Source organism: Ornithorhynchus anatinus, chromosome 1 (genome assembly GCF_004115215.2).
Source record: "Ornithorhynchus anatinus isolate Pmale09 chromosome 1, mOrnAna1.pri.v4, whole genome shotgun sequence".
Taxonomy (NCBI): domain Eukaryota; kingdom Metazoa; phylum Chordata; class Mammalia; order Monotremata; family Ornithorhynchidae; genus Ornithorhynchus; species Ornithorhynchus anatinus.
This window is the reverse complement of record NC_041728.1, coordinates 153,725,542-153,738,930: the sequence shown is the minus strand read 5'-3', so window position 1 is coordinate 153,738,930 and position 13,389 is coordinate 153,725,542. Positions and strand designations below refer to the sequence as shown.

The following is a 13,389-nucleotide window of genomic DNA, read 5'->3' as shown; positions in this document are numbered from 1 at the left end:
CAGAGAAGTCAAATAACTCGCCCGAGGCAGACAAGTGGTGGTGGTGCTGGGGTGAGAGCCTAGGTCCTTTAACTCCTAGGCTCGTGCTCTTTCTGCTAAGACCACGCTGCTTCACATTAGAGAAGCAGCGTGGCTCAGTGGAAAGAACCTGGGCTTGGGAGTCAGAGGTCATGGGTTCGAATCCCGGCTCTGCCACTTAATAATGTTGGTATTTGTTAAGCGCTTACTATGTGCAGAGCACTGTTCTAAGCACTGGGGTAGATATAGGATCATCAGGTTATCCCACGTGAGGCTCACAATCTTAATGCCCATTTTACAGATGAGGTAACTGAGGCAGCTGTGTGACTATGGGCCAGTCACTTAACTTCTCTGTGCCTCAGTTATCTCATCTGTAAAATGAGGATTGACTGTGAGCCTCACGTGGGACAACCTGGTTAGCCTGTATCTACCCCAGCGCTTAGAACGGTGCTCTGCACATAGTAAGCGCTTAACAAGTGCCAACATTATTATTATCCTATCTGTTCCCGGGAGGAAGAATGAAGATGTCAAAAGGCTCAAATCAGGTGTGCCCGGTTTAGGCCGGCGGGGTGGAGGAAGAAAGAGAGCGGCACCATTTGGGTAGGAGCCATCTAGAACTCCCTCTCTGCCCCATCCCCTGCCTCAAAACCACTTGGGTTGGAGAAGGAGGCGTGTCGAAGGCAAAATAATTTTTCCCCAGGACAAGTGTCCTACAACTTTTTCGGTTCCAGCCTATTCTGGTTTAATAATAAAAATAATGATTGTGGTATTTTTTTAAGTGCTTACTATGTGCCGAGCACTGTACCAACCACCGGAGTAGATTACCAAAAAATCAGGTCCATGTCAGTTCTTGTCCCAGACGGGGCTCACAGAGTCCAAGTGGGAGAGAGCACGGGTATTGAATCACCATTTTGCAGATGAGAAAACTGAGGTCCTGAAAAATTAAATGACTTACCCAAGATCATTCATTCATTCAATTGTATTCACTGAGCGCTTATAGTGTGCAGAGCACTGTACTAAGCGCTTGGAAAGTACAATTCGGCAACAGATAGAGACAGTGCCTACCCAACAATGGGCTCACAGTCTAAAAGAAGAGTTTTAGAAGTCTTTGAGAAGCAGCGTGGCTCAGTGGAAAGAGCCTGGGCTTCGGAGTCAGGGGTCATGGGTTCGACTCCCGGCTCTGCCACTTAGCTGTGTGACTGTGGGCAAGTCACTTCACTTCTCTGTGCCTCAGTTACCTCATCTGTAAAATGGGGATTAACTGTGAGCCTCACGTAGGACAACCTGATTACCCTGTGTCTCCCCCAGTGCTTAGAACAGTGCTCTGCACATAGTAAGCGCTTAACAAATGTGAACATTATTATTATTATTATTATTATTATTAAAAGTGGGGAAGCAGGCAAGCAGCATAGCTGGGATTAGATCCCCTGGCTTATGGGTTCATTCCAAAAATTGAGATCTTTTATAGAGTAGAGCATGTTTTTATAAGTAAATAAATGAGAAGGACCATGGTCTAGTGGGTAGAGCACGGGCCTGGGAGTCAGAAGAACCTGAGTTCTAATCCCGCCTATGCCCCTTGTCTGCTGTGTGACCTTGGGCAAGTCACTTAACTTCTCTGTGCCTCAGTGACCTCATCTGTAAAATGAGGATTCAGACCGTGAGCCCCATGTGGGACGTAGGCTGGGTCTAATCTGATTAGCTTGTATCTACCCCAGTACTTAGTAGAGTGCCTGGCACATAGTAAGCACTTAACAAATACAAAAAAAGTTCCCTTCGTGAATATGAACTTTGATCAATAACATGAGAAGGTCAAACTAGAAAAGCAAGCATGGTCTCCGGGGTGGCAATTTCCACTGTACTAAAACCTCATTTCTAATTTCAGGTTAATCCAGAAAAGGGACAGAGGATTGATGTAGTGTTTACCACAAGTAAATATGCCTCAGAGGTAAGTTACATTCTCTAATCATCTATGTCATTTTCTATCAAGAGCATTATTTTCTTTTTAGAAAATCCTACATGAAGTCCCCAAATAAGGTACTGATTTTAACAACAGCGTCCACAGATGCACAGACCTACTCATTTACACTCAAGTGCTCTGTTAAAAAAAAAAAAAAAAGGATTTCATGGAATCATCGTCTTGTAAGAAAACAAGAGATCGCTTGTCTCTTCGCTCTCTTTTAGAATTTCCGAGCCGGAGATCTTTTCAGTCAAGAACTGATGACTGATTTATGTAACCCTTTCTAAGCCACAAAATTTCTGTTGGGCTAGCTGATAATCATGCCGCAGTATAGCAGAGATTAATGAGGCTTCAACATCGGTGGCACCGACCAGAGAAGGGCCCGACTTTCCAACTGGGGCAACTTTGTGGACCCAGCCAAGTGCAGGGCAGATAAGACAGAGAAAGCACACGCAGGAAGAAGAGGTGGAAAGCACTTCTGACTTTGCCTGCAGCCAGAGCTGTAGGTGGAAGTAAGGGAAGATAAATCAGGAATTGTTTGCGCTAATCAAGCAATCGAAGGTATTTATTGAGCACTTACGGTGTGCAGAGCGCTTGGGAGAGTACTAATTCTGTTGTATCGTAATCTCCCAAGCGGTTAGTACAGTGCTCTGCACATAGTAAACGCTCAATAATTAGCATCGATTGATTACAATCCAACAGAATTAGCAGACACATCCCCTGCTCATAACGAGCTAAGGCAGTCCCGTGTGCAGCATTATGTCACACGGATGATTCTGTGACTCTCCACAGTATTTTCGGTGGCAAAGCTCTGCACTTATGAAAGACTCAATATGACTCAATTAACCTTTCGGTAAAGTGCACACGGGTCCCGGGAAGCAAGTCCACACACGAGAACCTCTTCTTGCACATTCATGTGAACGGGAATTCTGCATGTTCTCAGGGTTGAGGAAAATAGAGGGGTTTTGTGGCTGTGCATGCTCAATGCCCCAGGTAAAGACTAGATAAAGGGGAAAATTTCATTCAGGTGAAAGGTATTAACGGAACGTTTATTTCCTCTGAATCACTCCTAAAGTTGTCCTAGACACGGCACTTCACTGCAGTCAAGCCGGGAAGGAACAGAAGTCAGAGAGAGTGGGAAAGATAGGGAAGGAAGGAAGCAAAATGGAAGAGGTGTGGGTCTCCTTTTTTCCCTTTAGCATTAATTTATTTTTTTAGTGTGTGCCAGGCACCATTCTAAGCTCTGGGGTGGATACAAGCTAATCAAGTTGGCCGCAGTTCATGTCCCACATGGGACTCACAGTCTTCATCCCCATTTTGCAGATGAGGTAACTGAGATACAGAAGTTAAGGGACTTGTCCAAGGTCACACAACAGACAAGTGGAGGAGCCGGCATCAGAACCCAGGTCCTACTGCCTCCCAGGCCCATCCTCTATCCACTGGGCCCTGCTGCTTCTCACTAGCAGTTTTTCCTTTTAGTTACTAGCCAGACTGACTCACACAGAGGTCAGATGTGGAAGTCATATGCCATAGTTGCAAGTCAGAGGGCTTGTGATTTGTTTTTTAAACTGGGATAATTCTCAATTGCTGAAAAAGGCCAAAACAGAGACTTCAAGCTCCTTGTGGGCAAGGAACACGTCTACCAACTCTACCATAGGGGACTCTCCCCAGCAGTCAGTACAGTGCTCTGCACGCAGCGAAGTGCTTAATAAATACCATTAACTGATTGATTGAAAGGATAAAAATGACTCATTTAATGGGTAGGATTAATCCAACCCTGTTTGATAGCCAGCACTGCATCCCTTTTAATTGAGATGTATTCAAGATGGGCCCGTCATTCAATTCAGGATTCCTGAAGCTGCTGGAGTTTAAGGAATTTATTGTTCCTTACCAAGTATGATAATTCCCAGACATGGGTCTGCTGTGCCAAATCAGTTGTCCCCTGGTTGGTTAGTTGGCTGTGGTATTTATTAAGCATTTACTTTGGGCCAACCGCTGAGCTAAGTCGTAGCGGGATATAAGAAAATCAAAGCGGACGCAGGTCGTAATTTTAGAAACTTCCAGATACTATAAATGAAGAGTCTTCAGACAATTCATATTCTGGAGAGTTTACACCGCCTTATAGATAAAATTGGAAAAATACAGTTTGTTTCCTTAGTAAAGACTTGGCTCAAGAATAATAATAATTATGGTATTTATTAAGCGCTTATTATGTGCCAAGCACTCTACTAAGCACTGGGGTGGATACAAGCAAATTGGATTGGACACAGTCCCTGTCCCACGTGGGGCTCAGTCTCAATCCCCATTTTACAGATGAGATAACTGAGGGACAGAGAAGTGAGGTGACTTGCCCAAGGTCACACAGCAGATATGTGACTAAACCGATGCAATAAAAGACAGGAGGGTAGAAGTGGAAAAATAATCATAATTGTTTTACTTAAATGCTTACTTTGTGCCAAGTAATAATAATAATAATAGTGGCATTTGTTAAGCACTTACTGTGTGAAAAGCACTCTTCTAAGCGCTGGGGGTAATCCAGTTGGACACAGTCCCTGTTCCACATGGGGCTCACGGTCTTCATCCCCATTTTACAATTGAGGGAACTGAGGCTCAGCGAAGTGAACTGACTTGCCCAAGGTCACGCAGCAGACATGTAGCAGAGGCAGGATCAGAACCAGTGCTCTGCTCGTAGTAAGCGCTCAATAAATACTATTGAATGAATGAATGACTCCCAAGCCCATGCTCTTTCCACTAGGCCACGAAGTACTGTGCTAAGAGCTGGGGCAGAAACTTGGGGCCCCACGTGGAGCTTGCAGTCAACGGGGCAGAGAGAACAGATGTTCGATCTCCGTTTTACCTATAAGGGAGCAGAGGCACAGAAAGGTTAAATGACTTGTCCAAGGTCACACAGCAGGCAGACTGTCCCAAAACCTGACCAGCTGAGACTATGGCATTGACATACACGGTGCAGCCACCTTGGACTGAAGAGGAATGCACTCGCACAGTGAAAGGGGAGTAAGAGAGTTGAAATATGCCCATCATATTTCTAGGGAAAGTGTCTTAGGTCTACGACTTTGATCACAATTCTTTGTTCGTAGGAAAATGAATACGCGGGGACCTGTTTCGCTACAGTAGTCTTCAGCAATAACAAACCCAGACCTTCTGTCAACATCACTTGCACGCACGTCACAGGAGAGGATGAGAGAGACCTGGAGGCTGTCCAGATCTACAAGCAACTGAAGCAACTGGCCAAACCTACCAAGGGAACCAAAATACCTGGTATGCGCAAGTCGACGGTAAACTATCTCTCTCTCTCTTAAATCTGAAAAAAGGATAACATTCTTCGGTAAGAGAGATGATAATTTTGGAGGAAGAAAATTGGCTCAAAGTCCACGCTCAAAACTGAACTCTTTATCTTCCCAACCTTACCCTGTCCTCACCCTACTTTTGCATCACTTTTGCATCAGAGAAGCAGCGTGGCTCAGTGGAAAGAGCCCGGGCTTGGGAGTCAGAGGTCATGGGTTTGAATTCCGGCTCTGCCACTTGTCAGCTGTGTGACTGTGGGCAAGTCCCTTCACTTCTCTGTGCCTCAGTTCCCTCATCTGTCTAATGGGGATGAAGACTGTGAGCCTCACGTGGGACAACCTGATTACCCTGAATCTCCCCCAGCGCTTAGAACAGTGCTCTGCACATAGTAAGCGCTTAACAAATACCATCATCATTATTATAATTATGTGGTGGAGCCAGGATTAGAACCCAGATCCTTCTGGCTCCCAGGCCCGTGCTGTATCCCCAGATCCTGTGCCATACTGCTTAGCTTCCCCAGGTGGGGTCTGATTGGTGAGAAAACCTGCCTGTTGAATCCCCTAAGTCAAGTGATGCAATCTCCTCAGATTCTGAATGTGGAAAGGAGAGTACAGTGAGTACTCGTGGCTCAGTGGAAAGAGCATGGGCTTGGGAGCCAGAGGTCATGGGTTCGAATCCAGGCTCTGCCACTTGCCAGCTGTGTGACTGTGGGCAAGTCACTTAACTTCTCTGGGTCTCAGTTCTCTCATCTGTAAAATGGGGATTAACTGTGAGCCTCACGTGGGACAACCTGATGACCCCGTATCTCCCCCAGCCCTTAGAACAGTGCTCTGCACATAGTAAGTGCTTAACAAATACCAACATTATTCTTTCGCTTGTCAGCAGATGCTCTGTCTCCCAGGTCTCCTGACTACCAGTCCCGTTCTCGCTCCTTAGCAAGAGCAAAAACTCTGGGAAAAGGAATATAATAATAATAATAATATTAACTGTGGTATTTGTTAAGCTCTTACTGTGTGCCAGGCACTGTACTAAGCACTGGGGTGGATACAAGCAAATCGGGTTGGACACAGTCCCTGTCCCATGTGGGGCTCCCGGTCTCAATCCCCATTTTACAGATGGGGGAACTGAGGCCCAGAGAAGCGAAGTAACTCACCCAAGGTCACCCAGCAGACGAGCGGTGGATGTGAGATTGGAACCCGTGACCTTTTGATGCCCAGGGCCCTGCTCTATTCACTCAGTCATAAATAATAATTAATACTAGATGTGCTATTTGTTAAAGCACTTACTATCTGCCCAGTCAGATTGGACACAGTCCTAGTTCTTTCACATGGGGCTTAAAGTCTCAGAGAGAGGGAAAATAGGCATTTAGTCCTCCATTTGGATTTGCACCCTTATTCACCCCTCCCTCAGCCGTACAGCACTTCTGCATATAGCTCTAATTTATTTATTGTATGTCCGTCTCCTTCCCTAAACTGTAATCTACCTGTGGGCAGGGAACGTGGACTCTCCTAAGTGCTGAGTTCAACACTCTGCACACAGTCAGCTCTCAATAAACACTACTGATTGGTTAAGCCCCATTTTTGTAAATGAGGAAACTAAGACATAGAGAAGTTAGGTGGCTTGCCCAAGGTCACGTAGCAGGGATTAGAACCCCCCCCCCCAGGCCCATCCTTTTCCCACTAGGCCATGCTCTTTCCCAGTATGCTCCTCACAACATTCCTGTAAGTTAGGGGGAAACATGTGATATTCCATTTTATAGATAAGGAAGCAGGACCTAGTGGGAAGGTTATAGCCCTGGAAGCCAAAAGACCTGAGTTCTAGTCCCAACTGAGCTCTTGGCCTTGTGTGAGACCTTGGGTACGTGATAACCTCGCTGTGCCTATTTATCCATCTGTAAAATGGGGATGATGCTGGTTCTCCCTATCAATCAATGGCATTTATTGAGTGCTGACTGTGTGCAGAGCACTGTACTAAGGTCTTGAGAGAGTACAGTGCAACAGAGAAGCAGCGTGGCCAAGTGGACAGAGCGAAAGACCTGGGCTCCGGTCCCATTTCTGCCACTTATCTGCTGTGTGACCTTGGGTAAGTCACTTCACTTCTCTGTGCCTCATCTCTAGAATGGGGATTCAGACTGTGAGTTCCATGTAGAACATGGCCTGGGTTCAACCTGATTAACTTGTAGCTACCCCAGCGCTTAGAACAACCCCTGGCACATAGTAAGCACTTTACAAACACCGTAGAGAAGCAGCAGGGCCTAGTGGCTAGAGCATAGGCCCGGGAGTCAGAAGGTCATGGATTCTAATTCCGGCTCAGCCACGTGTCGCTATGTGAGCTTAGGCAAGTCACAACTTCGCTGCGGCTCAGTTCCCTCATCTGCGAAATGGGGAATAAGACTGTGAGCCCCATGTGGGACAGGGACTTTGTCCAACCTGATGACCTTGTATCTACCCCGGTGCTTCGAACGGTGCCTGGCACAGAGTAAGCGCTTAACAAATGCCATAATAATAATAATATATTTTTTAAAAAAAGCAAAAACAAAACCCGGGGGTTCTAATCCCCACCGCGTGACCTTGGGTAAGTCACCTAACTTCTCCGTGCCTTAATTTCCTCACCTACAAAATGGGGTTTAATCAATCCCATTTATTGAGAGCTTAATGTAAGCAGAGCACTGTACTCAGCATTTGGGAGAGTCCAATATAGCAAATTTGGTAGACACGTTCCCTGCCCACAAGTACCTTACAGGGGTGGTACAATCCCTGCCCAGAAGGAGTTTACAGTCTATAGAGGGAGACAGGCATGAAAATCGATTAGGAATAAGGGAAATAGTAGAGAATGAGATTATCTTGTGGGCGGGGAACGCATCTGTTATAATGTGTGCTACTCTCCCAAGCACTTAGTACAGTGCCTTGCACACAGCAAGCGCTCAGTAAATACAACTGATTGATTCACATAAGTACTGTGGAGCTGGATGAGTATCAGAGTGCTTAAGGGGTAGATACCCAGGTTCATAGTTGATGGGGAGGGTGGTTAGAGAAAATACAGGCTTTAGCCTGGGAAGGTCTCTCGAATCTGTGATTTTAGGAGGGTACTGAAGGTGGAGAGTGTGGTGGAAGAAAGTGAGGGGGAGGGAGATGGGGGGAAAAGTGACGCGGGAAGTCGATAAAGTCTTGGGGGAGAACGTGGGCAAGGGGTCGGTGGTGGGATAGTCAAGACCGATTTACAGAAAATAGATCGAATGTGTAGGCTGAGTGGTTGTAGGAAATCAGCAAATTTATGGAAGGGAGAGCTGATCGAGTGCCTTAAAGCTGAGTCTCTGATCGATGTGGCGGTGGACGGGCAACCTTCGGAAGGTTTTGAGGAGGGGGGGTGATATGGTCCGAGTGGTTTTTTAGAAAAATGATCCGGGCAGCAGAGTGTAGTACGAATTGGAGAAGGGAGAGAAAGGAGGCAGGGAGTTCGGCGAGGAGACTGCTGCAATAGTCAAAACAGGAAATGATGAGTGCTTGGATCAGAGTGCTAGCAGTTTGGATGGAGAGGGGAGGGGAAATTCTAGAGCTGGAGTGAAGGTAGAACTGAGGATTTGCGGACAGATCGAATGTGAGGGTTGAACGAGAGAGATGAGTCGATGATAATGCTAAGGTTATGGGCTTGTGAGACGGGGAGGATGGCGGTCCTATCTACAGAAATAGGAAAAGATATGCGGAGACAAGGTTCGGATGAGAAGATGAGTCCTGTTTTGGACGTTTTAAGGTTGAGCTGTGGGCAGGACATCCCAATAGAGAGGTTCTGAAGGCAGGAGGGAGGGTATGTGGGACTGCAGAGAAGGAGAGAGATGTCAGGGCTGGAGAGGTCAATTTGGGAATCATCTGCAATGAAATAGCAGTTGGAACCTTGAGAGAGAGGGAGTGGGTGTAACTGGAGAATAGAAGGGGACCTAGAACTGAGCCTTGAGGGACACCCAGATTTAGAGGATGATGGGAGGCAGAGGAGGAGCCGCGAGAAGGAACAATCAGAGAGATAGGAGGAGAATCAGGAGAGGAGAGTGTCAGCAAAAGTAAGGTTAGATAACCTTTCTGAGAGTTTATACATAGATACATACATATATATGCATACACAATAATAATAGTGATGTTTGTTAAGCGCTTACTATGTGCTAGGCACTGTACTAAATGTTGGGGTGAATTAGGTTGGACACATGCCCTGTCACACATGGGGCTCACAGTCTTAAATCCCATTTTCCAGATGAGGTAACTGAGGCACTAGGATGTGAAGTGACTTGCCCAAGGTCACACAGCAGACAGGTGGCAGGGCTGGGATTAGAATCCAGATCCTTCTGACTCGCAGGCTCTTGCTCTATCCACTATCCCATGCTGTTTCTCATTCATTCATACATACACACATAAATTTCCACTATATATTTATGTGTATGTGTGTTTGTGTACACACATACACGGAGCCTTCCCTACCCACTGAAGACTTCAAAGCACTGTTAACATAATGTCTATTTGTAATGCAATGGCTTTTTTTGATTCTCTTCAGCCTATCCTGCCTTTAGCAGTATATTGAATACTGCTAAAGCAAAGATCTAATCCATTTACAATACTGATGAGCACTTTTTATGTCCAAAAGCTGCAGTAGGGCATCATCATTATGATCGCTTAACATTTATTGCATCCCTAAAGGATGCATTAGATACTAATTTAGCGTGACAATCCAGTTTTTTTTAATTTTCAAAAATCATATTAAAATTATTCATAGAAGGGGCAATTTCCAAACACACAAATTTTTGAGTTCTGCTTCCAGGGCAGATGAAATAGATCTTTCACGGTCTTGTTATGGTTTTCAGAATCTCTTCTTTCAACCACAACAAGTAGAAATTAAGGATAAAAGAGGATAGCAAAACCCACATTCTTCTCCTAAGCCAAGTCTTTATTCTAAACATTGACTTTATACTACTCCTTTGACTGAGACATTCATCTTGATACATAAATCTATTTACCCATGAAGGATTCATAATATTCAGTTCTGCCAGAAGACATGTTTTCACTCGATTGGGTCTCATTCCCAGGAAATTCTGGGAAACAATACCTCTAAGAATAATAGTTCTTGGGGAGCAGCCGCTGGAAGGAGGAGCTATTTCTCTTCAAGTGTCCCTCGACGTCCATTCTGCCTCCCCTGGGGGCCTGAATGTTTCCACCACCGGGCTTGCTTTACTAAACGAATTTGAAATATGAAGGTAGCACAATAGGACCTGAAGCTAGCTCTCCCTCAACATAAAAGCCTCCCCGCTTCCCAACACCCCAACCTACTTTACCTTCCAAACTGTGTACCCTCTAATTCTTGGGTAAAGTTTTCTCTTCAATCATCAGTACTTGAAAAAAGGAGAGAATATTCTCTGATGGCCTGTGTTTTGCTTGCTTACATGAAGACTATTGAGAATAGTGAGTTATGTTCAGTCTTTAATCAGCCCATTGTTACCCATCAGATTATCTTCAGCATTACTAATTTCCCCTCCAGGGCCTTGAAGCTTACTCTTATTTATATGTGACCACAGCAGCAGTACAAAACAAAGGAGATGAAGGTTGGTTTGCTGGAAAAGTGTAGTGAATGAAAGAAGAGAGAGAAAATAAATGATGAGAAAGTTGCAGGAAACAAACGTTAGGGTTTTTTCCCCTTAATGTATGCACGTTAGGATGTTGCTGAAAATGTCGTTTGCTTTACATATTCTCAGACCCTACCTCCTAAGCTTTCCTGGCATATCAGTGAACATGTGATAAATTTAGTTTTAAACCATTTGATTAATACCCTGTTGGGAAGATGCGTGACTCTGAAATATACTTTCTCTGGGCATCTGTCTTTGTATTGGTGATCATGACTTTGCAGTTATTATTTACCTAATGCATATGGGAAAAAAATCCTTAGAATTTTAGCCCCTCACCCTTTCCTCAAATGTGGAGATTATTCTGAGTAGATTTAGACATAATTGCATGAGCCTCAGTTTAAAAATATGGCTATTTGTCTAAAGGAAGATACATATGAAGGACCATGGAAAATCAGCTAATAATGACCGAATCAACCAATCAATCATTCATTCAGATTTATGGAGCACTTACTGTGTGCCGAGCACTACGCTAAGCCTTGGGCGAGTACAACAGAGTTGGTAGACATGTCCCCTGTCCACAAAGAATTTACAGGCTAGAGGGGAGGAACTATTAAAACAATAATGTTGGTATTTGTTAAGCGCTTACTATGTGCAGAGCACTGTTCTAAGCGCTGGGGTAGATACAGGGTAATCAGGTTGCCCCACACGAGGCTCACAGTCTTAATCCCCATTTTACAGATGAGGTAACTGAGGCACAGAGTAGTGAAGTGACTTGCCCACAGTCACACAGTTATGAATACTTTGTCTTTCTGAGAACTTTTTCAGGAAAAACTCACCTGAAGTAATTTCATCATGTCACGGCAGTTGTGAACAGCTGTTGGTCCAGTGGAAAGAGCTTGGCTCTGGGTACCAGGAAACCTAGGATCCAGTCCTGGCTCGGCCTGTTGGGGCTAAGCCACGGGGAGTGAAGGTTTCTGACTTTTATTCAATTCAGTTTCAATTCAGTCACACTTATTGAGTGCTCACTGTGTGCAGAGCACTATACAACAAAAAACAGACACATTCCCTGCCCAAAAGGAGCTTACGGTCTGTCTCCCTCCCACTAGACATGAATACAAATAAATAAAATGACAGATACGTACATAAGTGCAGTGGGGGTGGGAGGGGGGGAAGAACAAAGGGAGCGGGTTAGGGTGACGCAGAAGGGAGTGGGAGATGAGGAGAGGTGAGGTTGAGTCTGGGAAAGGCCTCTTGGAGGAGAACTTAGAACAAACTAGAGCCTCTTGATGGGTGAACAGCCCAGCGGGAATCAAAAACGATTAGACTGTAAGCCCGTCAAACGGCAGGGACTGTCTCTATCTGTTGCCGACTTGTTCATCCCAAGCGCTTAGTACAGTGCTCTGCACATAGTAAGCGCTCAATAAATACTATTGAAATACTATTGAATGAATAACCTGGGCAGCAGAGACCGCGGTGGCTACCAAGGCAATTAGCCTGCTGGGCTATAGCGTTACGGCCGGAGCATCGGCCCTGTGCCGAGATCACGGCAGCAGTGACTAGGTCCTGCGGATAAGAAACCTTTGCCAACGCTTGGCAGTGGGTGGCATCTCTGCTCGCCTTCTCCTTCCCTCAGGAAAGGTTCTCCATCCCCAAATCTCAGCACGGAGGCTCAGCCATCATTCCCCGGGAGATTATCATCCCTGTTTGAAACCTGAAAACTCAAAATCCTATTTTAAAAAGTGTACTTTTTATGCTACTGATGAATTTATGAAAATGAACCAATTTTTATGTGATTTGCCCCTTATCACTCAAGCAGCTCCCCCCATCCTATGCCGATCTTGGGAGTCAGAAGGTCATGGGTTCTAATCCCAGCTCCGCCACTTGTCTGCTGTGTGGTCTCGGGCAAGTCACTTTACTTCTCAGTGCCTCAGTTACCTCACCTGTAAAATGGGGATTCAGACTCTGAGCCCCATGTGGGTCAGGGACTGTGTCCATCCTGATTTGCTTGTATTCCCTCCAGCGCTTAGAACTGTGCCTGGGACATAATAAGTGCTTAAATACAATTATTATTATTAGAGTTTTTTAATAAACATTGCTCCTCTGTTGCCAAGCTACTCACTTTATTTCGATCTCGTCCGCCTCGCTGCCGACCTCTGGCCTACGTCTTCCCTCTGGCCTGAAACTCCCTCCTCCTTCATTTCTGACAGACCTCCACTCTCCCCACCTTCAAAGCCCTCCTAAAATCAGATGTCCTCCAAGAAGAAATTTTTTATGGCATTTGTTAAGCGCTTATTATGTATCAACCGCTGTTCTAAGCACTGGTTAGCTCTGAGGAAATTAGGTTGGACAGTTCCTAAGTAGGTAGGAGAACGGGATAACTGAGGCACAGAGAAGTTAAGTGACTTGTCCAAGGTCACACAACAAGCTGTTGGCAGATCCGGGATTAGAACCCAGATCCTCTAACTCCCAGGCCTGTACCCTTTCCACGAGGCCATGCTGCTCCTTG

General features: G+C 45.4%; 1 protein-coding gene across 1 annotated transcript in view; it reads left to right on the top strand.

Annotated features, from left to right (window-relative positions):
* Positions 1-13,389, top strand: part of RARRES1 (retinoic acid receptor responder 1) — a 44,990-nt gene that overhangs the window by 19,260 nt on the left and 12,341 nt on the right. The window contains exons 2-3 of the mRNA XM_029075643.2: positions 1,901-1,963; positions 5,074-5,254. Coding sequence (XP_028931476.1) covers positions 1,901-1,963; positions 5,074-5,254 — 244 coding nt within the window. The remainder of the gene's footprint in view (positions 1-1,900; positions 1,964-5,073; positions 5,255-13,389) is intronic.